At 37.8% G+C, this 24,277-nt stretch overlaps 2 protein-coding genes across 8 annotated transcripts in view; both read left to right on the top strand.

The window, feature by feature from the left end:
• Positions 1–1,218: 1,218 nt before the first annotated feature.
• Positions 1,219–15,704, top strand: LOC107741849 (putative Polycomb group protein ASXL2). 6 transcript variants are annotated; one of them, XM_016554650.1, is made up of 12 exons: positions 1,219–1,869; positions 2,089–2,091; positions 4,468–4,576; positions 5,746–5,890; positions 7,861–7,979; positions 8,205–8,322; positions 8,473–8,613; positions 8,693–8,853; positions 8,963–9,059; positions 9,579–9,684; positions 10,019–10,655; positions 12,242–15,704. In XM_016554650.1, the coding sequence occupies exons 1-12, from the start codon at positions 1,814–1,816 to the stop codon at positions 14,132–14,134; spliced, it is 3,585 nt and encodes a 1,194-aa protein (XP_016410136.1). In that variant the 5' UTR covers positions 1,219–1,813; the 3' UTR covers positions 14,135–15,704. The 6 variants fall into 6 exon arrangements, with proteins under 6 accessions (XP_016410136.1, XP_016410133.1, XP_016410137.1 ...); XM_016554647.1 differs by having other exon boundaries at positions 5,743–5,890; XM_016554651.1 differs by lacking the exon at positions 2,089–2,091 and having other exon boundaries at positions 5,743–5,890.
• A 2,752-nt stretch (positions 15,705–18,456) lies between these two features.
• LOC107741848 (dystrobrevin beta-like) overlaps positions 18,457–24,277 on the top strand; it is a 55,023-nt gene continuing 49,202 nt past the window's right edge. For both annotated transcript variants that reach the window (XM_016554644.1, XM_016554643.1), the window contains exons 1-3: positions 18,457–18,749; positions 21,974–22,026; positions 22,334–22,401. In XM_016554644.1, coding sequence (XP_016410130.1) covers positions 22,335–22,401 — 67 coding nt within the window. In that variant the 5' untranslated portion in view covers positions 18,457–18,749; positions 21,974–22,026; position 22,334. The remainder of the gene's footprint in view (positions 18,750–21,973; positions 22,027–22,333; positions 22,402–24,277) is intronic.

The following is a 24,277-nucleotide window of genomic DNA, read 5'->3' as shown; positions in this document are numbered from 1 at the left end:
GTTACATGGCTGGTCATGTGCTGTCAACATGGCACCACCCATGAGGGGGCGACCTGCACCATGTAGTCTTAATGAGAAGTTTTAGGAGTCTTCTTATCTCTCAGTATGTTTGCTAACATAAATGCTTCTCAAAAGTGTTATTCATTTCATGTGTAAAACATTTTAGCTAGCAAAATGACAGAGTGCATCTTTCTTTTGAAATATGCCAATTGGTTTGTAGCCTATTGTGTTATTTAGAGCAACGACATACATGCATTATCAAGTGTAGCCTAAGACACATTTTATAAATACATATAACTTATGAATATATATTTACCATCAATTGACCACTGTAATCTAACGTGAAAGCAAAGCTCTTGTTGTTGTAAGTCCATAATGATATAGCCTCTGCTAAATGCATGTAATTTGACCCGTATAAACGCTTAAAATGGATACTATGTGTAAGCGTGTGTGTCTGTTTTGGAGTTTGAAACGTTTATACAAATGAAAACAATGGCCAGAGAGCCTGGTAGGTGGTTTCCCATGAACTGTCATCGTACAGTAAGATGACGTTTCCCAGAGGGTCACACATTTTTTCCAATTGAAGGAAATCCGTCGTAGCGACGGAAAACTTTAATCCCTGTAAATGTATCTTGATTTAAGGATGTTAAGATATTTGTACAAACTGGTGGTTTTAAAAAATGCCCTTAATTTTTTTTTTTTTTTTTTTTTTTTTTTTTTTTGAAGGGAACTAATCGAAGAACTAATTTAAGGAAATGACTCACACTTTCCATTATTAGTGAAAAACAAAGCACACATGCCACACAGACTAATAGTTGCCATTGGTGGTCTTTTTTTTTTCATTCAAACTTATCTATATACAAAAGAGGCTAATGGAGAAAATGCAGATGTGCATGTGTACCTCGGTAGCGTTTTGCCTTTTTATCTACTATTTATTACATATTCTAAAAGAATCAGACAATACAGTGGCCACAAAAGATATTTGGACTGTTAGAATGGACAAACGTGTGTCTTTGCAAATATCAATCCATTATATAAAACGACACCTGTGTACTTGAAACTGACTTCATACATCCACGTGTTGTGCTAAAATGTCTCCGAAAAGAAAAGTTCCTGAGAAAAGGTCTGACATCATTTAATTGCAGCAGAAATTCATAGATTTATAACTGAAGAGTGACTGAAGTCTTAAATTAAATTTAAAAAAAAAAAACATGAAAATATAATCTAATTCAAAATATTAACCAAAAACTATCAGTGATAATAAAATATCACTGGTGTTTCGGGGCCACTGTATGTGCCTTGTGTCTAAGAAAATGCATTGATGAATAAGTGTACTTTCCTGACCAAAGTAAAGAATGACTGAAGTGAATGCAGGATGTGAGATCACATCATCGGTGTGACACAGCAGAGGTGAAGCAGCTCTTGGGCCTCCATCCAGCAGCTGACTTCATGTGTGGCTAAAAGCCACAGATCACTTGGAATGTCTGGAGTCCGTTTGCATTTCCCAAACTCTCGAAACATGACCACTTTTGAATGTAACTCAGAATTCGAAGTATCTCATCCAAACGAACACGTTTTTTCCGACCCAATCAGAAGTAGGTCAGTTTCACAGAGAGGGCTGTCTGCTTCACTGAGGTCAACTAATGATAGAATTCAAAGGCATTACTGTTTAACCAAACCTTCTTTTGCACTGACCATCAGATCTACTTCATCCTTTCTCTGCGGTTGCTGCGTTAGTGTGAGTCACTGCTGAATTGTTCACTTGTTCCCGTAATACTGTTCACAGGTGCTTGAGAAGTACCCCAACACACCGATGAGTCATAAAGAGATCCTGCAAGTGATTCAGAGAGAAAGGCTTAAGGAGATAAGGTGAGGTCATTCTACTGATGTTTGCTGAGTACTTCTTTATTAAAATAGCCATTTCTTTATCACACACACTTTACTACTTCTAGCTCCGATTGTGCAGGCTGCCCCTGAACTGTACCACATCATATACAGTTTTTTTTGTCTTTTTTTTTCAAATTTAATATGGCCACATATCTAATTGTCACATCTCTTTTTTTGTTTCATTTCTCTGTTGTCTTCCAGAAGGTAAGATTATACAGTAGTACACCCTACCCTCCAACTAACTTAAATCCATTAGCCAATCCCTGTGCATGTTATTAACATTTCCCCAGTTGACATGGCATGCAAAGGGTCTCCCAAGAGCGAGGACCTAATGGCCATGGCTTTGACCAGAGTGCTTGTCCTCAGAAATGCCTAGTGGCCTGTTGTGCTTCTGCCAGATTTGCTCTGTTTGAAGATGCTACATAATAACTACGTACTAAATGTGTTTAACCTCCTTAAACCTGTATTTTTATCATTGTGATTTATTTTGTTATAGGCTAAAACGTTAATCAGATTTCTTGAAAAGACAAATAGTACAAAACAAAAATAATAGAAAATATAACTCCCTCAGTGTTGTGATCTTTAAAACTAAAACTTTTAAAAAACTTTTTATGAATTGAAATAAAGCTGAAATAAGATCAAATGTAAATTGGATGAAAAACTGAAAATTAAAAATATTGCATTGACAACTAACTAAAATATGTTTGTAAGTTCAAGCACTAAATCACTAACTGCAAGTAAATAAAAACTAAAACTGAACTGTCTAAAACCAAAACTGAATAAAAATAACAATATATTTAACCAAAATAGTAATACAAAAAAGAAATTATTTAAAAAATTTAATAAGTATTCCTTTCACATACAAACTATACATAAGTTATTTATTTATTTATTTTTGGCTTTACATTTACATTTATATTTTCTTTGCATACAATTGAAATTTGAAAGATTGTCTTAAAGGGATAGTTCACCCAAAAATGAAAATTTGATGTTTATCTGCTTACCTCCAGGGCATCCAAGATGTAGGTGACTTTGTTTCTTCAGTAGAACACAAACGAAGATTTTTAACTCAAACCGTTGCAGTCTGTCAGTCATATAATGGAAGTGAATGGGAATCACGGCTTTGAGAGTAAAAAAAAAACATACACAAACAAAACCAAATTAAACCCTGCGGCTCGTGACGATACATTGATGTGTAAAGACACGAAACGATCGGTCTGTGCAAGAAACTGAACAGTATTTATATCGTTTTTTTTACCTCTGATGCACTGCAATGTCTGAACTGTCCTGAACACGTCCTCGACAGCCGGCCGTGACGCGTCTTCTTCTTCTTGCTTTACGGCGCATCGCAGACTTATAAGTGCATTACCGCCGCCTATCTCTCAAATGGACCATTGACACTCCTAATTGAGATTGCAGATATGTCAATGGTCCATTTGAGAGATAGGTGGCGGTAATGATAGATCGTTTTGTAGAAGTTTAGACTATACTAGTATAACTTACCTGTATTTTGTACATTTTGCATTTTGCTGCACAGTTATAAATGGAAGACATAACAAATAACACTGTTAATATGTTTTTGTTATGCCCAGATCAAGAGACAGACATTTGTAGTGTTTTTTTTTTGTTGGCATATTCAGTCGTTCAGACTACTTGTAATGTAGCATGTTTTCAGTATTTTTTATATAAAATAATTTTACTTCATTTAAATTTATATTGACATACATGCTAGGGGTGTAACGGTTCACAAAATTCACGGTTCGGTTCGATACGACACAGGGGTGTCACGGTTCGGTATGTTTTCGATACAACAAAAACAGAAATGCCAGACAAATTTCCTTGATTTTTCCTTTTTGTTCTTTCTTTTTTTTTTTTACTAGCATCATATGATCTTAAAAATATTTTAGACTTTGGAAGGCCTTTTGACTTCTGCCGTTTATCTAAGATGATTTGAGAAGCTTTTTTAACATTCGTTTTTTATTTTAACATTCGTTTTCCACCGTGTTTGCTGATTTTCAATGTTTTATATTTAAACTTTGTCTAAGTTATTTGTTATTTTATATTAGGCCTGTAGCATGTTGTGTTTGTATTCGTTTTGTTAATAAATTAAACATTCTATGTTTAATGCAAGTGAGTTTATCGTACTGTTTTGTTGTTGTCAATTCAATCAATTGACGCCGAAATGCCGTTAGTTCGAAAGTGAAAGTAAAATGCGCACAAGCATTTACAAGCTATTTAAAAGCGAATAAAAGCGAGGAAAAGAGGGAAAACTCTTAACAAACTACCTCACCGTCATAACCTGGAGTACATTATATTTCACACACTTTAAGCTCTTTTTTTTCCCCAAATGTAATAGGATTACTGTCTCCAACGAATCGTTCGGTTTGTAATGCGTAGGCTACCGAACCGAAAGCCTCGTACCAAACGGTTCAATACGAATACGTGTATCGTTACACCCCTAATACATGCACAATTACCTGGAAATTAATCACTGAACCGTGCTCTTTGTTGCAGCTTTTCAGTTGTGTGAAGAGGGCATTTGATTTAATCAGCTGATTTATTTATTTTTTCATTTTTCAGTGGGACGTCGCCTCTTGCCTGTCTCAATGCCATGCTCCATACAAACTCACGCGGAGAGGAAGGGATCTTCTACAAGGTCCCCGGCAGAATGGGAGTCTATACACTGAAGGTAAACATGCTTAACCAGAACCAGAATCTCACTGCAACTCTCACAGAATAATTGTTTCTTACCTGTGCTCAGTTTCTGTAACTCATGGTGCTAGCATCACAACAATCATAGATTCAATTTTCAGAAGATGTACAGAGCGCAACAGTTGGGTTCTGGAAATAAAAAGTCCATTCATTTACCCCATGAGGAAAGTGCTTTTTAACAATAATTGGTAAACCTTTAAAGACAGACCTGTTGTGAGCTCCAAGGTTATTACTCGATGGTATGTGCTTTTGTGGAAGCCATCTGTTCTCATTATTTCAACTTATTTTTAAAATAATCATGTTTAACAGCAGAATTTGTCATGAAAAACTACAGCACCCATGATGCTATAGATCGCGGTGAGCAAATTGTGCCATCACTACAGATCTCTGTAGTGAACGACCTCTCCCATGAAGCACCGCGTAGGACGTAATCGAGATGGTCTCCTTACTCTCTCAAAACTCAAAATACTTATATACATATGTATATATGCATATTTTGCAACAAACAAACCATTTAAAAAAATAATTATTTCATATTTCACCATTGTTTTTAATTTGATTATGTCATTTGCAATGCTTTGTAGGATTGCAGTTCTTTCCTTCACTAAAGCTGTTAGGTACACAAGTCTTGTACCACTGTCTTTTTGCCTGATTTTCAAATACTTTTTGCTTCAGATATAAGTTTGTAATGTTGTGATTCACCTCGTAATGTTCTTGGCTTATAATGCTTTAACAAAGCATTTTTCAAAATCCCTATGGGAAAAATGAATGGAAAAAATATTTCAGGAACCAACACTGCTGAAAAAGTGAACGGACACTATTGCACTATATTGCTAACATGTCTACCGTGAATGCACTGTAAGTTGCATTGGAAAAAAGTGTCTGAATAAAAGTAAATATAAATGTTTATATATTTTCTCTTGCTTTGGTTTGTTCATATGGTGCTGAATGACATGAATATTTACTGTACCACTGCTATAATTAATGCTCAGTTAACGGTAGCATAACAGTCCGCACTTCTCCCAATGATCTATTAAATGTATTAATTAACGTTAACTGTTTGATCAGATTCAAAAGAGCTGTTTTATTGGAAATTACTTAGTGTTGGGCATGTGATGTGTATGGCTTGTGTTTGTATGTGAGCAGAAGGACATTGGAGATGTGGTGAAGGAACTGTCAGAAGATGCTTCAGAGGACAGCAGTGATAACATGTCTGATACCCGAAGCACAGAAAATACCAGCACCACTACCTACAGCAAAGATGGACGCAGAGGAAGGTGGAAGAGGAGAGGTATCATATTTCAAGAATTCTGAATAGCCACACTTGGAGCTGGAGTGTATACATTTTGCACCCCTAGTGTCACCAAACAGAACTGCAGAATTAATAGTCATTTTTAAACAGGTTTCCTGAACATTCCACCTGTCTTGGACCACTGAAACAGAGCAATGATATTACCAAAGTGCTACTTCCACTTTTGGGGGTATTAGCATACAAACGGCTTGTTTCTGTGTATTAAACTGGGATAGAACAAACTATTTTAATATTTAACATATCATTTCTTACTTTAAATGCAATATACATGACCATTCAAATGTTTGGGGTTGGTAAGATTTTTTAAAATGTTTTTGAAAGAAGTCGCTTTTTCTCACCAAGGCTGCATTATTTGTGCAAAAATGCAGTAAAAACAGTAATATTGTGAAATAATTTTACAATTTAAATGATTTTTTTCTATTTTAATATACTTTCAAATGTCATTTATTCCTGTGATGGCAAAGCTGAATTTTCTAGCAGTCACTAACTACTACACTATCCTTCAGAAATCATTCTAATATGCTGATTCGCTGCTCAAAAAACATTTCTTATTATTTATATATATTTATGTTGAAAACAGTTATGCTGCTTAATATTTTTGTGGAAACCATGATGCGGGGGTCTGAATACTTTCCGTACCCACTGTATATATATATATAAAAAAAATGTTGTAACATAACATTATACATGGAAATTATATACATTTCGTCCAAAAGTTTTTTAGAGGGTGAAGCGTATTTTGTCAAGTATAACTACTAATAAAAACTTTAAGAAATCTAAAATTGTAGTTAATCAAATCATTGTTAAATCATGCCATGTGTTGTGGCATGGAGTATGTAGATTACATGCTGAACCATGAATGTGTAACTCATATGCTGACTCTGATATGATGTGTATAAATTACCTCACATCTAAGGGTAGGTGTGCCTCGTTCAAGTCAAAATATTCTTTGAATGCAAAACACCCTCTTAACAGGAAATTCTACTTTTTTTTTTGCAAAATTTATACCACTTCCTCATATAAATGAGAGTAGTACGAACGAAGCTAACTAAACAAACACAAGTTTTACCTCAATTCATCTTGCAGAAGCTAAATATTTGAGAATAATGCAATCTAAAAGAGTGAATTCATGCAGAACCAAGTACTGTAAGTAAGACTTTCATCTTAATATGCTGGTGAAACTTTAAAACTGTGGATTTGAGAAAATTAAGATTGTTGTCAGAGAGAAAAAAAAACGAACTCTGCAAAAACCAGGAAATAATAATTGCCGTGACAGCACATTATTTATGGGAGGTAGTTTCATCAAGTGTTTGACTTTTTAAAAACACCCATCCTTTAATAAATGTGCTTTGATGACTATGTAGTTATATTACAGTGAAACACATTGTTTTAATTTTTAGGGCTTCTGTTCTGATCTCAGTACCTGGTTGTTTTTAGTTTACTATTGGACCAGTGCTGTGTTGCCACTACATGTTACATTTGCTAAATGTATAAATGTGTTTTTATGCCTTGCAGACTCAAACATTTGGTTTTCTGTTATGGACTGAATAATGTTGTTGTGAATTCTACAGATTTAAATATGTCACAAAGGAAAGTTTAAAAAGTGTATTTATGAATTTATAGTTGTCATGGAACAACGTAATAGCAATGTAATTTCCAAGTGATAGTGCAAATTAAAAACATTTTGTAATAAAACATTTTAAAATATATTTTTTAAATATATCTTTTTTTTTATATTTAAAGTATAGACTGCACTAATCCTGTACCTATATTGTACTTTTCAATGTGTTTGCAAACTGGTTGTGTATTTGTATTGAAATTACCTTGAATCATCATGGAGTGAAATTAAGTTTGTGCATATACCTGTTCGATTGTGTGTGTGTGTGTGAGTATAAATGTCTTTGTGGTACAAACATGCACCCAATGTATTGCTTTCCTATCATTCTCAGTGCCAGCAAAACTGCAATCTCAGCCATCCTCACCACAGTCTCGCTGTTCATCTCCGTCAGTCTCCAGCAGCAAACTCATGTCCCCATCACAGAAACACAGCAAGAAGGCCCTAAAACAGGTACTGCCAGTTACACTTATTTATTCTGCTTTATATATATAAAAAAATATATGGGAATGTCTATTTGGATAATGAGTACCCAGACCTGCTGTGATATTACTGTTGGTTGGTTTAAACCTTGAGCTGTTGAGACCTCTTGTGCTTTCTGTTTGCAACACAGCAGTAACCTGTTATGTAACCTGTGGGTTTATATACATTTTCGTTTTTGATGTGCTTCATTTATAGGCACTGAAACAGCAGCAGCAGAGGAATCAGCGGCGGCAATGTGGAATCCCCAGCGCCTCCAGCCCACGACTGCTCCTCAAGACTGTCAAAGACATGGCTCATGACTCCTCCAAATCCTGTACATACAGTATTTGATGTTACAGTTTTTCAATGTGAATTTTAATCAAATTAAAGCATGCTCTTTAGGCATGTCCAAATTTTTGACTGGTACTTCATGTTCATGTAAATACAAAAGAAATATAAAACAGTATGTCTCTGTTTGCTCTAGCCTGGGAGCTGAAACAGACAGAGCGCTGCCCTGCAAGTCCACAGAACTCTACCTCCAGCTCGTCCTCCTCTGTCAAAGCAGATGTGTGCCACACGACTGGTGCCCGAAAGGTGTCTCAGCGCTCCAGTCAGCTCAGTGCCAGTGAGTATCGTCACAGATCACTGTAATTCGTGTCAGCTCATGAGATGCTGAAACTGATCCCACCACCTTGGATTTTCAGGACAACTGAGGCGTACCAAGTGTGAGATAGATGTTGAGACACCAGATTCCATCCTTGTCAACACCAACCTGCGAGCGCTCATCAACAAGCACACATTCTCAATGTTGCCTACAGAGTGTCAACAGAAGCTTCTTAAGATGCTGCCAGAGGTTGACCAGCAGGTAGTGAAACACTGAAGAACCCTGCGGTGTTGAACATGCAGTATGATTTTGTGGATCGTGAATCTCTGATTGTTATTAATAATAGAATTGTGATGCAAACACTTTGCAGGCTAGTATGGATGGTGCACTGAAGGTGACCAGCTCTGCCTTGAACAATGAATTCTTCACATCAGCAGCACAGTCTTGGAAGGAGAGGTTGTCAGAGGGTCAGTTGTTGTCCTCATTGATTAAAAGTAGTTAAAAGCTTAAATGTACAAAAAAATTATTTTTTTGTTTTGCTGGCATTGCTCTTGAACAGCAGTGGTCTTGAAATTCAAGTGAAATTATCAGTGAGGAATCTGTATAACACAGAAGCAAATATACTCAGAAAGTATATAATGTATATAAAAAATACCCTATATGGTGTACTTGTCTCCCAGGACAGTATTCTGCAACCGAAAGTGTCCAATAATAGAGGGGTTACAGAAATAAAATGAGTAGTATTTGGCATGTCATGTGATCTCAATGTGGCAGCAACCATGAAAAGGCAATGTGCTGTAGAAAAATACAGATTTTTCTAGGTTTCTGATATTGTCATGTGAATGTACCTAATAGTTAACATTTTTTAAATGTTTATTCTTTAGGAATATACCTTTTTACAGTGGAAAAAGTTGTGTAACAGTGTGCTGTTAATAAGCAAATTAATCTGCAATATTTGTGTGACTTATGCAAGACTGTGTTCTCAGGTGAGTTCACACCAGAGCTGAGACTGAGAATGCGGCAAGAAATTGAGAAGGAAAAGAAGGTGGAGCTTTGGAAAGAGCAATTCTTTGAGAGCTACTATGGTGAACAGTAAGTCAACCACCATGCTGAAATACTGAAAAAGAAATCAGAGCGTATGGTCTAGGTCAAGGGTGTCCAATTCTGGCCACGTTTTTGCACATTTAAGTTTCTAGTGATCCTGAAGATATTGATTAGCTGGTTTAGGTTTGCTTAATTAGGGCTGGTGCTAAATTCTAGCGTAATGTGGCCCTCCAGGAGTGTCCATGCCTTATTTTGGCATTGTGAAGCCTGAAAATTGATGGAAAATTGGTTAGTGGGCCACTAGTTTAATATATCATAGGTGATGTTTTGTTTTTGAGGTCCTTTTTCATAATATTCTGTCTCTTCTGGCTTTTAATTTCAGATCTGGACTCAGTATAGAGGAATCCAGAGAGCTGACAGAGGATAGGAGTGTTCCTGAACCAGCTAAAAGCACAGTCCTTTCAGAAAAGCCAGAGACTGTCAAAGAGTCTCAGAAGGTAAACCCAGTGACAGAGGTCATCCACATGGAGTTGAGATCCAGAGATGTGAAATCAACAGTACCACATGTCTCACCTGAAGAGCCAGTCAAACCTCCTGCTCCAGAGCAATCACGTTTATCCTTAGACACGAGAAAGGATGCACAGGAAGAACTGATTCCAGAGTCCTCTGTTCAAAAAGCAGTGGAGCCCAAACCTGGCAGTGAAAAAGCACAGGAGAATGAGATCACATGTAAGACCCCAGCATCTCCTTTAGAAGCAGTGGTCACCTGTTTGAAAGGAAAGGAGACACAGACCCCTAAAGATGAAAGTCCCGTTGGTGAGGCTGAACAAACAGTAATGGAAAGGAATAAAGCTGGATCTCCAGTAACTGTTGTCACATCTGAACCTCTAAAAAGAAAAGTCTCTAGTGAACAGGATACAGAGCTCAGAACAGAGAAGAAGCCCCGTGTCACTTCATTAGGAGCATCATCCACAGTGACAGCTAAAGAAAAAGTAGAACATAGAGTACCTCCTCTCAAAGTAAGTTTTAGGTTTCTTTCTTTTGAACAAACCCCTAGCCTTAAGTATTAAGCAGTGTTGCACTACCTGTCTGCACCAGATGAGAGTAATGCGATGCATCAGAACCAATAGAACCTATTAGAATAATTTGTGCTACTTCTGACACAAACGATATTTGGATTTGGAACTTTTGCTTTGATGTTTCCAATGTAGACCGCTTTAATCTGTTGACAATGGTCACACCCAGTGTAGACATGATGTTGCATGTCGTTTGTACTACAGTACCTATATAAATGATGTAGGTGTGTCTGTTGTATTGTGTGACATATTGAGGAGATGATTTGCTATCACTTTTCTAAGTAATCAGACTTGTATAAATCACCTAGAACACTCTAGCAATCACCTAGGAATTAGGGGTGGGAGAAAAAATCGATCCATCGATGCATCGCGATTCTCTCTCCAACGATTCTGGATCGATTCTGAGAATTTCAGAATCGATCCTGAGCTTAGTTTTTTACCACATGCGCGATGACGCTGAGTTTGCTTTAGAAACACCCGTATTCTGCTTGCTTCCAATTCCTCACACACATACACCACTCGAACCTTCCGTAAAATAATCTTTCATAAAGTTCGGAAAGGTTGAAGCGAATTACAAGGACATTCGCGGGCTTCATTGCACAGGATGCGCTGTGAGAGACGCGCGCTTTGTTTGATGTTACACTTGAAGTGTGCGGTCTCGCCCGTCGGTATTTTCCTTACAAATGCTTTACGAAGTCATCATTTATGTGGTTTGGAACGCAGTGGACTTATATATTTAAAATATGAATCTCACTAACAGAAGGCTGCTTTCAGTTACAAATGCTGACGCGCGCTATGTTTGTGAAGACTGCTCGTGCATGCGGCTGTGCGTGACTCCGTGTAAAGCCTGTGTTAAGCCACGTTCACACTACAAGCGACACGCAACAGCAAAGCGACACAATCTTATCATGCTGTCTAATCAGCATCTTGATGTGCCACACCTGTGAGGTGGATGGATTATCTCGGCAAAGGAGAAGTGCTCACTAACACAGATTTAGACAGATTTGTGAACAATATTTGAGAGAAACAGGCCATGTGTGTACATAGAAAAAGTCTTAGATCTTTGAGTTCAGCTCATGAAAAATGGGGGCAAAAACAAAAGTGTTGTGTTTATAATAATTTGTTCAGTGTAATTAATTAATAAGGGGGGAAAAAGTAGATCAAGAATCATTCTGGAATCGGATCGTGACTCCCAGAATCGGAATCGGATTGGATTGTGAGGTGACTAAGATTCCCACCCCTACTAGGAATGCCCTAGCAACTCTCAAGAACACACTAGCAATCATAACACAATGCCAAAAAACACTCAGGACCATTTAGCAACCACATAGCAATTGCCCAGGCAACCACCCAAAGCACCCTAATATCGTGGTAGGGAATTTTTCCATACAAAGAAATTTTGAAGATCTAAAAATTTATATATTATATAAATATAATGATATATGCGCTATATTCATTTTTTTTACATTAAATGCTAACTTCAGTGGAATTTTCACTCCCATAGTAACACTCAAACTCTCTCTTTGCAGATCTCAGTGTCAAGAATTTCATCTGCCCCTGCGTCTACTGAACAGGTATCTCCAAGGACTCCCGTTCCCATTCCACTGACACCCCCTAGCGTTCGACCCGGTCGCACAGGTGCTCGCACTCTAGCTGACATCAAGGCAAAAGCCCAGTTAGCACGTGCACAGCGTGCTGCAGCAGCAGCAGCCGGGTCATCTTCCTCAATGGGAACCGGCTCAGTTGGAGGTACCTCGACACCCTCTCCAGCTCGGTCCCTGTCTGAAGATTTTTCACCAGCAAGCAGCAGAAGTCAATCTGTGTCGCCAATAAAGTTAAGCTCTGGATCTCCAGCTCCTGAAGGCACAGTGATTCTCTTACAAACCTCTCCTTCCTCAGGTTCCACTGTACACTCAGACCCTGGTCTTGCACAAGCCTTCAGTGCAAGCCAGGGATTTTTAAAAGATAATTGCTCTTCGATGGGGTTGCAAACCACTCTGTGTATGTTGAACCCAACAGGCAAGGATCAGCATAACCTCCTCAGTCCTGGGGGAATGCTAGCACCTTCAAGTCAGGCAGGAAATGTGACTGCCTTGAATACAATTGCACAAAACCAGAGACCAGAGCAGACGCCTTTTTCAGGAGCGTCAGTGACCAAGCCTAGCTCTTCAATCCCAGCAAATAATCCTCTGGTCACCCAGCTTCTTCAAGGTAAAGAGGTTCCCTTAGAAAAGATCCTCCCAAAGCCACTAGCCAAGGTGGAGGTTCAATCTGTGGCCATTTCTGCCAGAGATAAAGGGAATCTTGGTACCACCACTGCTGGGTTGAAAACAAACCAAGAAGATGCCAACAAACTTGGAAACCAAGTTCCTTTTGGCCCATCAATGATGCAAGCCAGAAGTGTGGACAAGTTGGTCAAAGTTGGCACTCAGGACCAGATGCTCCAACCGCTAAGGGACAAATGCGAGCAGAAGAACACCATCTCCAACTGTCAACCCTCCCAATTTCAGTCCTGTCAGTTAGGTCACCTTGAGGGTAGCCATGACCAGAGTGTCCATCTCGGCATCTTTGGACGGAAAAGGTTATCCAAGCCAGCTATGACAGGACACTACCTCCTCAATGTCTCCACATATGGTAGAGCATCCGAGAGCAGCAAACGGCCCCACCTAACTAGTAATACGAGCATTGCCCTCGCCAACTTGAAGAAGGAGAAAATCGAAGCAGAGGAGAGTGTGAAAGGGAAGACGGAGTCATTTGCAGGGTCTCATACCACCTCTCAAGGACACCTGAATTTTCCAAGGGTAAAAGTGGAACAGCAGGGATTTGTCATAAATAAACCAGATGATGGTTTGACACCCCAACTCTGCTCTGATATAAAGTCTGAATCTCCATCTCTGAGTTGTTTGTCCAGCAAAGACGAAGGCAACACTTCTCTTAGAACCAAAGAAACATGCTCAAGAGCGCAGCTTGATATGTGCAGCAGTATACAGGGTAAAACAGAGCCATATCAGTTAGGTGACTGTCACCAACGCACGTTCTTGTCTCAGAAAGCACATAATGGACCTCAGTATGGTGGCACCATCAGCATGTCTGTCCCTCATGCACTGAAGCACAGCATGGCTGACACTCCAACTTCTCCCACTGTGTCCTGTAGTGGTGATGGTGAAACGGCTGCTGGAGGAATGATGTCTTTTTCCGTCACTGTCACTGCCATACCTGCCGGTCACCTACTGGATCAGAACAGTCAGGGTGAAACCTCACCTGAGCAAGCCTTCATAGAAACCTCTGCAATGGAAGACGTCCAATCAAAGTGCTACTGTCGGCTGAAGGCCATGATTATGTGCAAGGGATGTGGCGCATTCTGCCATGATGATTGCATTGGTCCATCCAAACTATGTGTCTCGTGTTTGGTGGTACGATAATGGTCATGAGGATGAACTGCAACTTGTTCATTCATTCATTCAAAGAGAAGCAATCACTGCAGTGAGGGTAACAGAAATGTTACGACAGTACAGCAGTGACTCTCTCGCTGTGGTAACCTGTTCATGTATCCGTTGTCATTTGAGAGGCAAGCTGTTGTGCTGAATGGGGGGAACTCACTAAGAATGAATTGTGCCTGCTAATAGTGCTGCTTATTTGCACGTACTTTCTGTTTTGTTTTAGCGACTGATTCAGGAGTTATGCAAATCAGGTAACATGACCAGCAAGCCTGTGTTATTCTTGCAAGTCAGTTTTGAGTACTTAGTTGTGGCGAATGCAGCAGACTACCGTGATCTGGCATGCTTTACTGGGACTGTTTAGTATGGCTGCAGTAATGCAATCCAGACACCTGAATCGGCTCTTTAAAGTGCCGAAAGTGCGCTCGACTACACTGTATGTCTGGATATGTACCCATGCTTTTCATTTGCAGTTTGAGCGCTTTAAGCGCCTGGTTAAACTGGATTGCCGGTGCTTAGTAGAGACACCGCAGGTTTTTGCGCTGAAATGCACAGTGCAAAAGTGGCGCAACTGTTTAGTGATTTCGCCCCTTTGTTTTTCTTTACAATACAAACATAAATAGCATGCTAGAAGATGAGGTATAAAAAAACGTGCAATGCTGAGTAATACTTCCTCTCATTCATTGAGCACATCAAGACTCGATATTGAATAGTGGCAATATTTAAGGCTTGTTCTATTTCTGTTATATTTTTGTAATAGAATTTTAGAAATGCAAATGAATATACTACTATTTTTATAGATGTTAAAAATCATGATTCCTTCCAACCCTCAAATTTCGTATCTTTTACACATAATTCACACTAGTTTGAGAAACCGATAACATCAATATTTAGTCTTTGCATATCCTGTAAAGCTATTTGTTGGTTGGTTTAAGCCTTTGTGACACAAGCAAAAGAACCACACAACTGAAATACCAATTATTTTGCAGAATTACTGTGAATATGTAAACCTAATATATTAACCTGCCTTGATACTAGGTTTATATGGTACTGTTCAAAGTTATTTATGAGATAGAAGGGAGTTTTGTCAAATATGTTAACAGGCTAGCACTTCTCTTAGATCAGTGGGTTTTACTTGAGAGAAGAATGTAAGAACAGGTTTATACTGATAATGGCAATAATTTGTATATTTACAATATTTATAAAATTGAGAGCATTAGTCCCTTACATCTCATTTTCTTCAGAAAAAAGGATTTATTAGGGTTGCACTTTTTTATGTTCAGAAAATGACTTTGCTAACGATCTATATCTTTAAAAAAAAATGATGATTTGTAAGGATGAAAGAATTCTTAAACAATCTGTTGTACCCTCTCAGGAGCAAAAGCAGGTCTTAATCATTTCAATAGCCTGTGTCTAATCAGTTTACGTCACACAAGTGACATTGCCTCTAATTGGAATAACAGATACTCTCTGTAACCTTAGTTTTTAGGAATAGGAAAATAATGCAGAGTATCAACAGCAAAACTATATGAGCAATGAAGTTAAACACTCAGAAGGGAGATTTTATGAAGATTTGTTTCTGTTTTGTTTAGTATTGTAAATACTGACTTTCTTTTAGATGTACAAATATTTCTACAAAGCATTCTTGTATCTTGCCTAAACATATCCGATTGTCTGATAACTAAAGGTTTTTATTTATGAAATACTGTCCAACACATAATTTTAATCATGTTTGAACATTCAGTGTCGTGGTTTAATTTCTGTCCTGAAACAATTCTGCTAAACAGATACATTTTGATACCCATAGTTCTATGTATGTTAGAAAAAAAAGTTGATGCATCTTTGAATTAGTCTTTTTTTTTTTTTCATCTGCCTTACAGGCAATAGAAATGTAAAAGAATTTTAGATCAAATTTGCTTGGTAATATACCAAAGTCGATTTATGGGGACTAGATAATCAGATTTTGTTTTTAATGTCTGTCTAGTTAAGCAAAGTAATATATTTTAAGTAATTAGATGTACAAATATTTCTACAAAGCATTCTTGTATCTTGCCTAAACATATCCGATTGTCTGATAACTAAAGGTTTTTATTTATGAAATACTGTCCAACACATAATTTTAATCATGTTTGAACATTCAGTGTCGTGGTTTAATTTCTGTCCTGAAACAATTCTGCTAAACAGATACATTTTGATACCCATAGTTCTATGTATGTTAGAAAAAAAAGTTGATGCATCTTTGAATTAGTCTTTTTTTTTTTTTCATCTGCCTTACAGGCAATAGAAATGTAAAAGAATTTTAGATCAAATTTGCTTGGTAATATACCAAAGTCGATTTATGGGGACTAGATAATCAGATTTTGTTTTTAATGTCTTGTCTAGTTAAGCAAAGTAATATATTTTAAGTAATATATTTTAATAAAAAGAAGTCTATTTACAAATCATTTTACAAAACATTTAAGAAACAGGGTATTTACTATATCTTTATATTGGCTGTCCCATTTTGGTATACCTTTGTTTAAGGAATACATAAACTTTTTACACACTTTTTTTTTGTACCAGGACCCTTGTGATAGTCTGATCTGTTGATATTTTTGTATGGCTAGTTTTGCCTGCGATGAATTGATGTCCTCACAGTGGATTTTTAATTGACTTAATATGTGTGTGAAACTTGCAGCTCACTTTATTGATTATTGAAAGTCTAGCTTCTTGCATAAAATTAACTAGCGTGGTGGTTGGGTTGTGCTGAATGGCTTTGGGTGTGAGGTTGTTTAAAGGTAACTGGCTTTCATTGACTTTTGTCAGTGGGTAAACTGACGCTTTTATTTACTTATACATATGCAGCATTTAAACTTACAAGAGACTCATAGAATAACTGTGATACCTCCATTATACTTTATGTCAGGCCTTAGAAATAGAAATTTAGGTTAACTCTCATTTCTTGAAAATGTTTTAATTTGTCAGAGGTGTAAGCAGCAGTGTTTGACTGTTGTTGGTTATTTACTGCTTTCATTTCCTTTGATAGAGTTGCAACGCATGACTTACTTCCTCTATCGCCAACCTTATATGCCTGTGACATTTAACAAAACACTTGGATTTTTAATTAATGAGGCAATGATTTCCCCTGCGGACCCCTGAAATGATATGACTCTTAGTGCAGGAGGTGTTGGTATTCCAGAACTTGGAGTGGCTTCCACAATGTGTGTTATTTTATGTTTTAAAAGTCAAATATTTTATGTAAAATATAGGTGAATGTAATATAGTAATTGTAAGCAAAGTGTATTTTTATCAAGAAACAATATGAATAAAATGCAGTAAAACAAATTCAGTAATGGGGTATTTTTTTATGTAATTCAGTTCATTTCTTCTAATTATTTAAACAATAAGGTACAAAACCAATGACGTATTACATAAAGTGGGATTTCATGGAACGTTGCTATGCAACAACACTAGTGAAAAGGTGAACAGGTGTTCCAGTCATGAATTTTTAAGCAATTAAATTATGATTTTAGAGTATTAATCAGAATCTCTTTTTTTTTAGCCAACAAGCACAAAGAATATAACTTTGCATTTAAGACTGCATGTGCTGATATATATGTTATTCAGTATGAATATACAGATGTACATTTAATATATTTATTTATAATTTATGCCTGTCTTAAAAGTACAAAAAATATAGTTTGGTGGATAGGCTATTTTATACCTGGATTCGAGGAATTGTATTCTGTTCTGCTTCCTTTCCACCAAAATGTAAAGTGCCATTTAAAATGATGTATTTACCCAACTAAGGAATTTCTAAGATTAAAATTGAATGTGGATTCAAACGCTGGCCAAATTTGTAATAATGATATATTGAAACTGTCGAGTATTTATTTTTTTCAATGTAATCTGGTCAAATTTGGACCGAGATATTTCATTTTATTTTATTAGGAAATTATTTGATTTGTTTAGTCGGTATGATTTGGTTTAACCCCTTACAGCGTGTATGTAATTTTTAAAAAATCTGTTTCTTGCTTTTGCAATGATTTTTATTAATAAGTATATCTCATGCTGTATGGATTTATGGTAGCCTATAATGATCGATTAATTTAGAAATGCAAAATAAACATCTTTATGTGTCTTTGACGTAGACATAACAAGCATACATACGCAGTAGGCTATATGAAGATCTACTCCGCATATTTGAGCAAGCATATTGCACTGCATTACATAAAACTAACAGTCGGCTAAAGGTTTAGTAAAAATCGTGCATATAAAGAGCAATAGTGCCGCTCAGTGATGGGAAAGGCAGCAGTGCTCTGCTGTCCTCTGCTGTTGACTGATGCTCAGAGAAGCGCTCTCGCAGCCTGTACTGCAGTTCCTACAAGACCGAATCAAACGGAACGGTAACCACGGCACAAATATGAAGATGGGGGAGCGCAGCGCTACCGAATTGCGGATTATTGGGTCAGTATTTGTCAGTCTATATTAAAAAAAAATTTGAAACGCAAGAGAGCTATGATGAAGATGATGATGATACGCCAGGAATCGAGTGCGAGACCGTTGATCGCTCTCATCAGATGCTGATGATGGTCGCGCGACCTGCGTGATTTCCCCGCTGGTAAGACCATCCGCTAATGATGCTTTCGCATTCAGATGCAAATACAAACACACGCAAAGGGAGCACAGCTAAACATGTCCTCACAATATCATCTGACGGATCCAACTGTATTTGTGGATCATACAGCATCTTATTTATTTAACACATCAGGTACATAGGGAGTTAAATAAAGATAATATGGCCGTATGCATTAAGCTTAGACGTTGTCGTTTAAACGCATTGGGGGTGTATAAGTATTTGTTTGTACAGTGTGTATTTCCGTTGGTTGGTGAAAAATCCTCACGTTGAGTCACGTCAAAGCGCGAGTCATTATAGAGGTGCGGTGTGTTACTTCTGACTTGGTGGGCCATATATTCACTTAGTAGTAGCCCTTGCAACATGCGATTAGATTAGCAAAACGAACGGAACGACTTGAAGCCAGAAGTCATAACGTCAGCGGTTTCTTTAACGGTCAGGAATGACATAATGCTTTCTAGTGGCGTTTCGTTCGTGAACGAATCGATGCTTTTGAGTGAATCTTTTAAGTGAATGAATCTTGTTCACTTCCATGCACTGACTCGTATTTTTTGGTTCACTGAAGTGTCTCCCGCTGCCTTCCTGTCATTACGGTCCAATAGTAGGCCTATTTGAGTGCTTCCTGTGAAGAACAGCTCATTACTAAACAAATGCGCCAGTTTATCTGAACAAGCTGTTTGCTAAATTCGGAATAACACTGTAAAACCTGCAATTGTTACCTATCTACCTGATTCAACCCATTTACATATAGTTTTGCTTGCATAAATGAATGTATTGATTCAGTGATGTGAAATATTATTTTTGACTTGAATAAAACCAGTTAATTTAGATGTGCAACAGGTGGGTTTCATAAGAAAAACTAATTTTCTCCATTGGGAACTCCGGCATTGTTAATCAATGGCATATGCATTTGTTTAAGCCATCTGTGCACTTTATTGAAGCTAATTTTTAAAATAAATGTCTGACAGCAGAATTCATGGTAAAAACTACATTACCCAAGATACTGTATGGAAATTCCACCAATTGGAGAATCAAATTGCACCAAAGGGTCTCTGCAGGGAACGCCCTCTCCCATGAAACACTAGGAACGATTTAATCAAGACGGTTTCACTGTGCTTTTAAAATACTTAAATATTTGAATATTTATGCATGCTTTGCAATAAGCTCAAAATATATTGTTTCTATAGATATAATCAACAACTTTAAACTAATCATTTTATATTTCACCATCGTTTTTGATTTGTCATTCGCAATGCTTCATGGGATTGTAGTTCTTTCCTTCACTAAAGCTGCTAAGTACAGTCTTAAATACTTTTTTGCTTCAAGTAAAAGTTTGTAATGTTATGATTCACCTTGTAGCTATTTAGCTTGGTTCATGCTTATAACACTTTAAAGAAGACTTTTTTTTTTTTAAATCCCTATGGTAAAAATGTATGAAAAAAAAAGAACACTTCTGGAAACAGCACATTTGAAAAAGAGGACGGTACTAATGCACTCTTTTACGAATTCAGCTGCTGTTTTGAGTACACTCTAAAAACTGCTGGGTTAAATATAACCCAGCGCTGGGTTAAAAAGGGACAAACCCAGCTATTGGGTTGTTTTGACCCAGTGTTTGGGTTATATTTAACCCAGCATTTTTTAGAGTGTATGTCACTGAATCAGTCCCTCGATTTTAGTAATGCTCTGCAGTTTTGGGAAAATAGATCTGCGTTTTATCATTTCGATCTCACTCTTTCTACAAATCTCTTTCTAAATTAGATACACTAAAAAAGTATATAAAAAGTCTTAAAAGTTTAGGTTGTAAACAGCTTGTTTATTAACAAATTATTGAGTGAATGATTTAAAGAAGTAGCTAGCTCACGCAAAAAATTTGCTGAAAATATACTCACCCTCAGGCAATGCAAAAATGTAGATGAGCTTGTTTATTTATTGGAACAGATTTGGAGAAATTTAGCATTACATCACATGCTCACCGATGGATCCTCTGCAATGAATGGGTGAGAGTTTAAACAGCTAATGAAAACATCACAATAATCCACACAAAGTTGTCTCACCTGAATCAGGAGAGAAATATGCACAGATCAAGTACTGTTTCCAAGTGCAAACAGTTCTAAACAAATAGGTCAGTGGATTTTGATGTGAGAGGACAACGGGGGATGGACTTTGTCACTAAGAAGCATTATTATGGATTATGTGATGGTTTAACATTAATATGCCTTAATGATGGATTTGTTTCTTACAAACACATAGCTTTTCACTTCACAAGATATTAATTGATGGAGTGGAGTCATATGGATTACTTTTGGATTATTGTGATGGTTTTATCAGCTGTTAGCATTCTGATGGTACCCATTCAATGAAGAGGATCCATTGGTGAGCAAGTGATGTAATGCTAAATTTCTCCAAATATGTTCTGATGAGGAAACAAACTCATCTACATCTTGTATGGCCTGAGCGTGGGTAAATTTTAATTTTTAGGTGAACTATTCCTTTAATGAATCACTCACACAACTTACTGCCTAACAGTCTACTCTACAGGCATAACAATGTAACCTGCAGAAAGGGTCACTGAATCAGTGAATGAATCAGAACAGATCATCTTGACGAAATGAATCAAAAGATTCAAGTCATTGGGATTTATAAAAATCCCTTCTACTAATTGAAGCAGCAAGTAAATATGAGTTGACGGCTGTTGTTATGTTTTATGGTGTTGATGTAAGAACTACAATTACACAACAGTAATAACTATAATATCCACATTACTATAATATCCAGTATTATGTATATATTTTTTACACTCATTACATTCAGAGTTCTTCTTTGATTGCTTTCATGTGACTCCTTAGCGGCTCGTTTCTCATCTCTCTTCACATTACTTTTACTCATGACAAATTCTATATAATATGCATGTATTCTTTTTCACAGCCATTATACTCAGAATTCTTCCTTTACTGGTTCTATGATGTGTTCTCTTCTTGTCACTATTAAGTGGCTCCTTAGCGGCTCTTGTTTCATTAGCTTACAGGATGCAGTCTGTGCAGACAGTATTGTCATACATAATCAGCACTAGCACAGAGCAAGAGAACTCAAATGCCCTTTTGTGAATGCGGGATTTATTCCAGGGTTTATTTTTGTATGTGTGTGTGGGTTGGATTGAGGGGAGGGGTATTTCCCCAGATGTCAACATCAAAATGTTTTTCCTTGTGTAGGAACTTCCTGGTTCCTTTGCATCACCTTATCTGAGTCCCAGCCAACCTGACAGGTGAGTCTTAAGGAGTTTCCTGTGGACTGACGATATGCACCATGAGTTTGCAAAAGATCGTATAAGACAGTTCTAAAAGTCTGAATGTGGAATATACACAGATATAGATTAGCTGTATTGCAGTTGTTGTTTTTTTTAGCTGTATTGCTGTTGCAATTTCTATATCAATTTCTTTACAAATTATTGTAAAAATTTTGCAAACATTCAAATTCAATTTAGCGATTTTTGCTGTTATTGTGAGTTGTGTCTTCGTAATGAGGCCGTGGTTAAACTGTGGTATTAAATTGACCTTTTTTGTGTTGTGTAGAATGATTGAAGAGGGAAGTAAAAGCAGCAAATCCATGGTGGAGAAGAGACAGCTCTTCATGGAGATGAGTGAGTTGCTTTCAGAGTTAACAACATTTTCTGCACAATGCACCACACACATACACAGAGGTCTTGTCGAATTCTATTCGCCCTCCACTGCCACAGGGCAATAGACTGGCACAAACTAGTGTCTATGGTTGGAAGGCAAATACGATTTTGAGAAAACGGTAGAACCAGGTTGATGGTCCAAGTAAAACTGTCACAGTTGCTTTGTATATTCAGAGTATTTTTGTGTTTGTCATAGATTACACATTTTTGAAGGGATAGTTCACCCAAAATTTCTCATCCTCATGTCGTTCCAAACCTGTATGACATTTGTCTTTTGTAGGACACAAATGGTGGGAAAATGATATGGGCCGCTTTTATGAAACTTTGAAGGTGACATTTTCAGATTCTCTGCGAAATCCAGCCATTAAAAAAAAAGAAAGCTTGGCACACCACAGCTCCAAAAATGCAAAAATGTAAAAATGTTTATTTCATGTTCTCACCACAGGTGACGTTTCGAGCCGTATGGATCTTCATCAGACAAACTTTGAGATATAGACTAAGAGTTGAACACCCTCATTGAGTTTTTTTGCCCGTCAGATGTGCGTATTTTTTAAAACTTTTTGTGAAATCCAGTCATTTCAATAGGAATCGATGAAACGCTCCAGTTACTTACATAACCTTGGTTCCCTGAGATAAGGGAACGAACGTTGCATTAACACGCTATGGGGAAACTCCTGTTTTCTCTGATACTGAAGCCTGATTTGATCACGTTCGTGTAGCTGCATGGACCAATGGTGCTTCAACCTGCCAAAAGGGGTGGAGCCGACTGCTATACAAGTCGGCTCTGAGCGTCATTTCGTCAGAATCTTTCAACTGAAGCGACAGTCATCGACTCACGTGCAGCTTTATAGCACATCAGCATACGCAACACTCATTCCCATATCTCAGTGAACCGAGGTTATGTACGTAACCAGAGTGTTCCTTTGCATCCAATCGCGCCATGCTATAAGCAAGTGCAGAACAAAGCTGCTCTGCATACCCAGCCCCGGAGCGCCCATACTAAGGGCTCCTGTAAGTCTGAGCTAACAATGAGACCCAAGCCACCTAGGCTGAGGACTAAATAACAAAACCTTCTCCACTTACAAAGGGGATTAGGTAAACTTAAGTGGACAAAATCCGTGCCTGCAGGGCAGGGACGTCCAAATTATAAAACCTGGTGAAGGTAGATGGCGATGACCGGCTGCGGGCGCACAGATATCACCAATAGAAGTCAACAAACACTCTAAGGACCCGAACCCGGCAGAGTGGATTAGGATCCTGCTCATCCTCTCAATTTGGAAGAGCTAGAAGGGTGATGACCTGTGCTCTGAACGGAGTGAAGCCACTCGCTTGACCGACATTAACAAAAGTGACAGGGGCCGCAAGTCAGCGGGCTGGAGCGGCTTGAAGGGAGGGCCCCGTAGGGCCCTGTGGACTATAGATAAGTCCCAAGTCGGCACAGTATGAGGACGAGGCAGATTCAATCTCCGAGCTCTCCTCAGAAAATTAATGACAAGGTTGTTTCTGCCGAATGACAGGCTAGGCACGAGAGAATGATTTGCCGCGATGGCAGCTACATATACTATGAGCGTGGAAAGGGTGCGCCCTTTGTCCAGTAGCTCTTGTAAAAAGATCAGCACATGATACGCATCACAAGAGGACGGGTCCTTGTTCCGTGCTGCACACCATTCAGAAAAGACTGACCATTTAAGGGCGAAGAGATGTTTTGTAGATGGGACTCTAGCCTCCAAAATGGTATTAGTCACACTCGCGGGGAACCATGTCTGATTCCTCCAGAGTGGGGCTACCAGGAGGATAGAACATCTGACTTCCCTGACCCGTCTGATGACCTGAGGAA

This window comes from Sinocyclocheilus rhinocerous, unplaced genomic scaffold (genome assembly GCF_001515625.1).
Source record: "Sinocyclocheilus rhinocerous isolate Xijiao unplaced genomic scaffold, SAMN03320098_v1.1 scaffold1157, whole genome shotgun sequence".
Taxonomy (NCBI): Eukaryota; Metazoa; Chordata; class Actinopteri; order Cypriniformes; family Cyprinidae; genus Sinocyclocheilus; species Sinocyclocheilus rhinocerous.
This window is presented reverse-complemented; position numbering and strand designations above follow the sequence as displayed.

Coding starts and splice junctions, on each gene's coding strand:
- LOC107741849 (XM_016554647.1), top strand. CDS start 1,814: ATGAGTCATAAAGAGATCCTGCAAGTGATTCAGAGAGAAAGGCTTAAG. Junction 4,577..5,742: donor TGGGAGTCTATACACTGAAG/GTAAACATGCTT, acceptor TTTGTATGTGAG/CAGAAGGACATTGGAGATGT. Junction 8,323..8,472: donor TCATGACTCCTCCAAATCCT/GTACATACAGTA, acceptor TGTTTGCTCTAG/CCTGGGAGCTGAAACAGACA.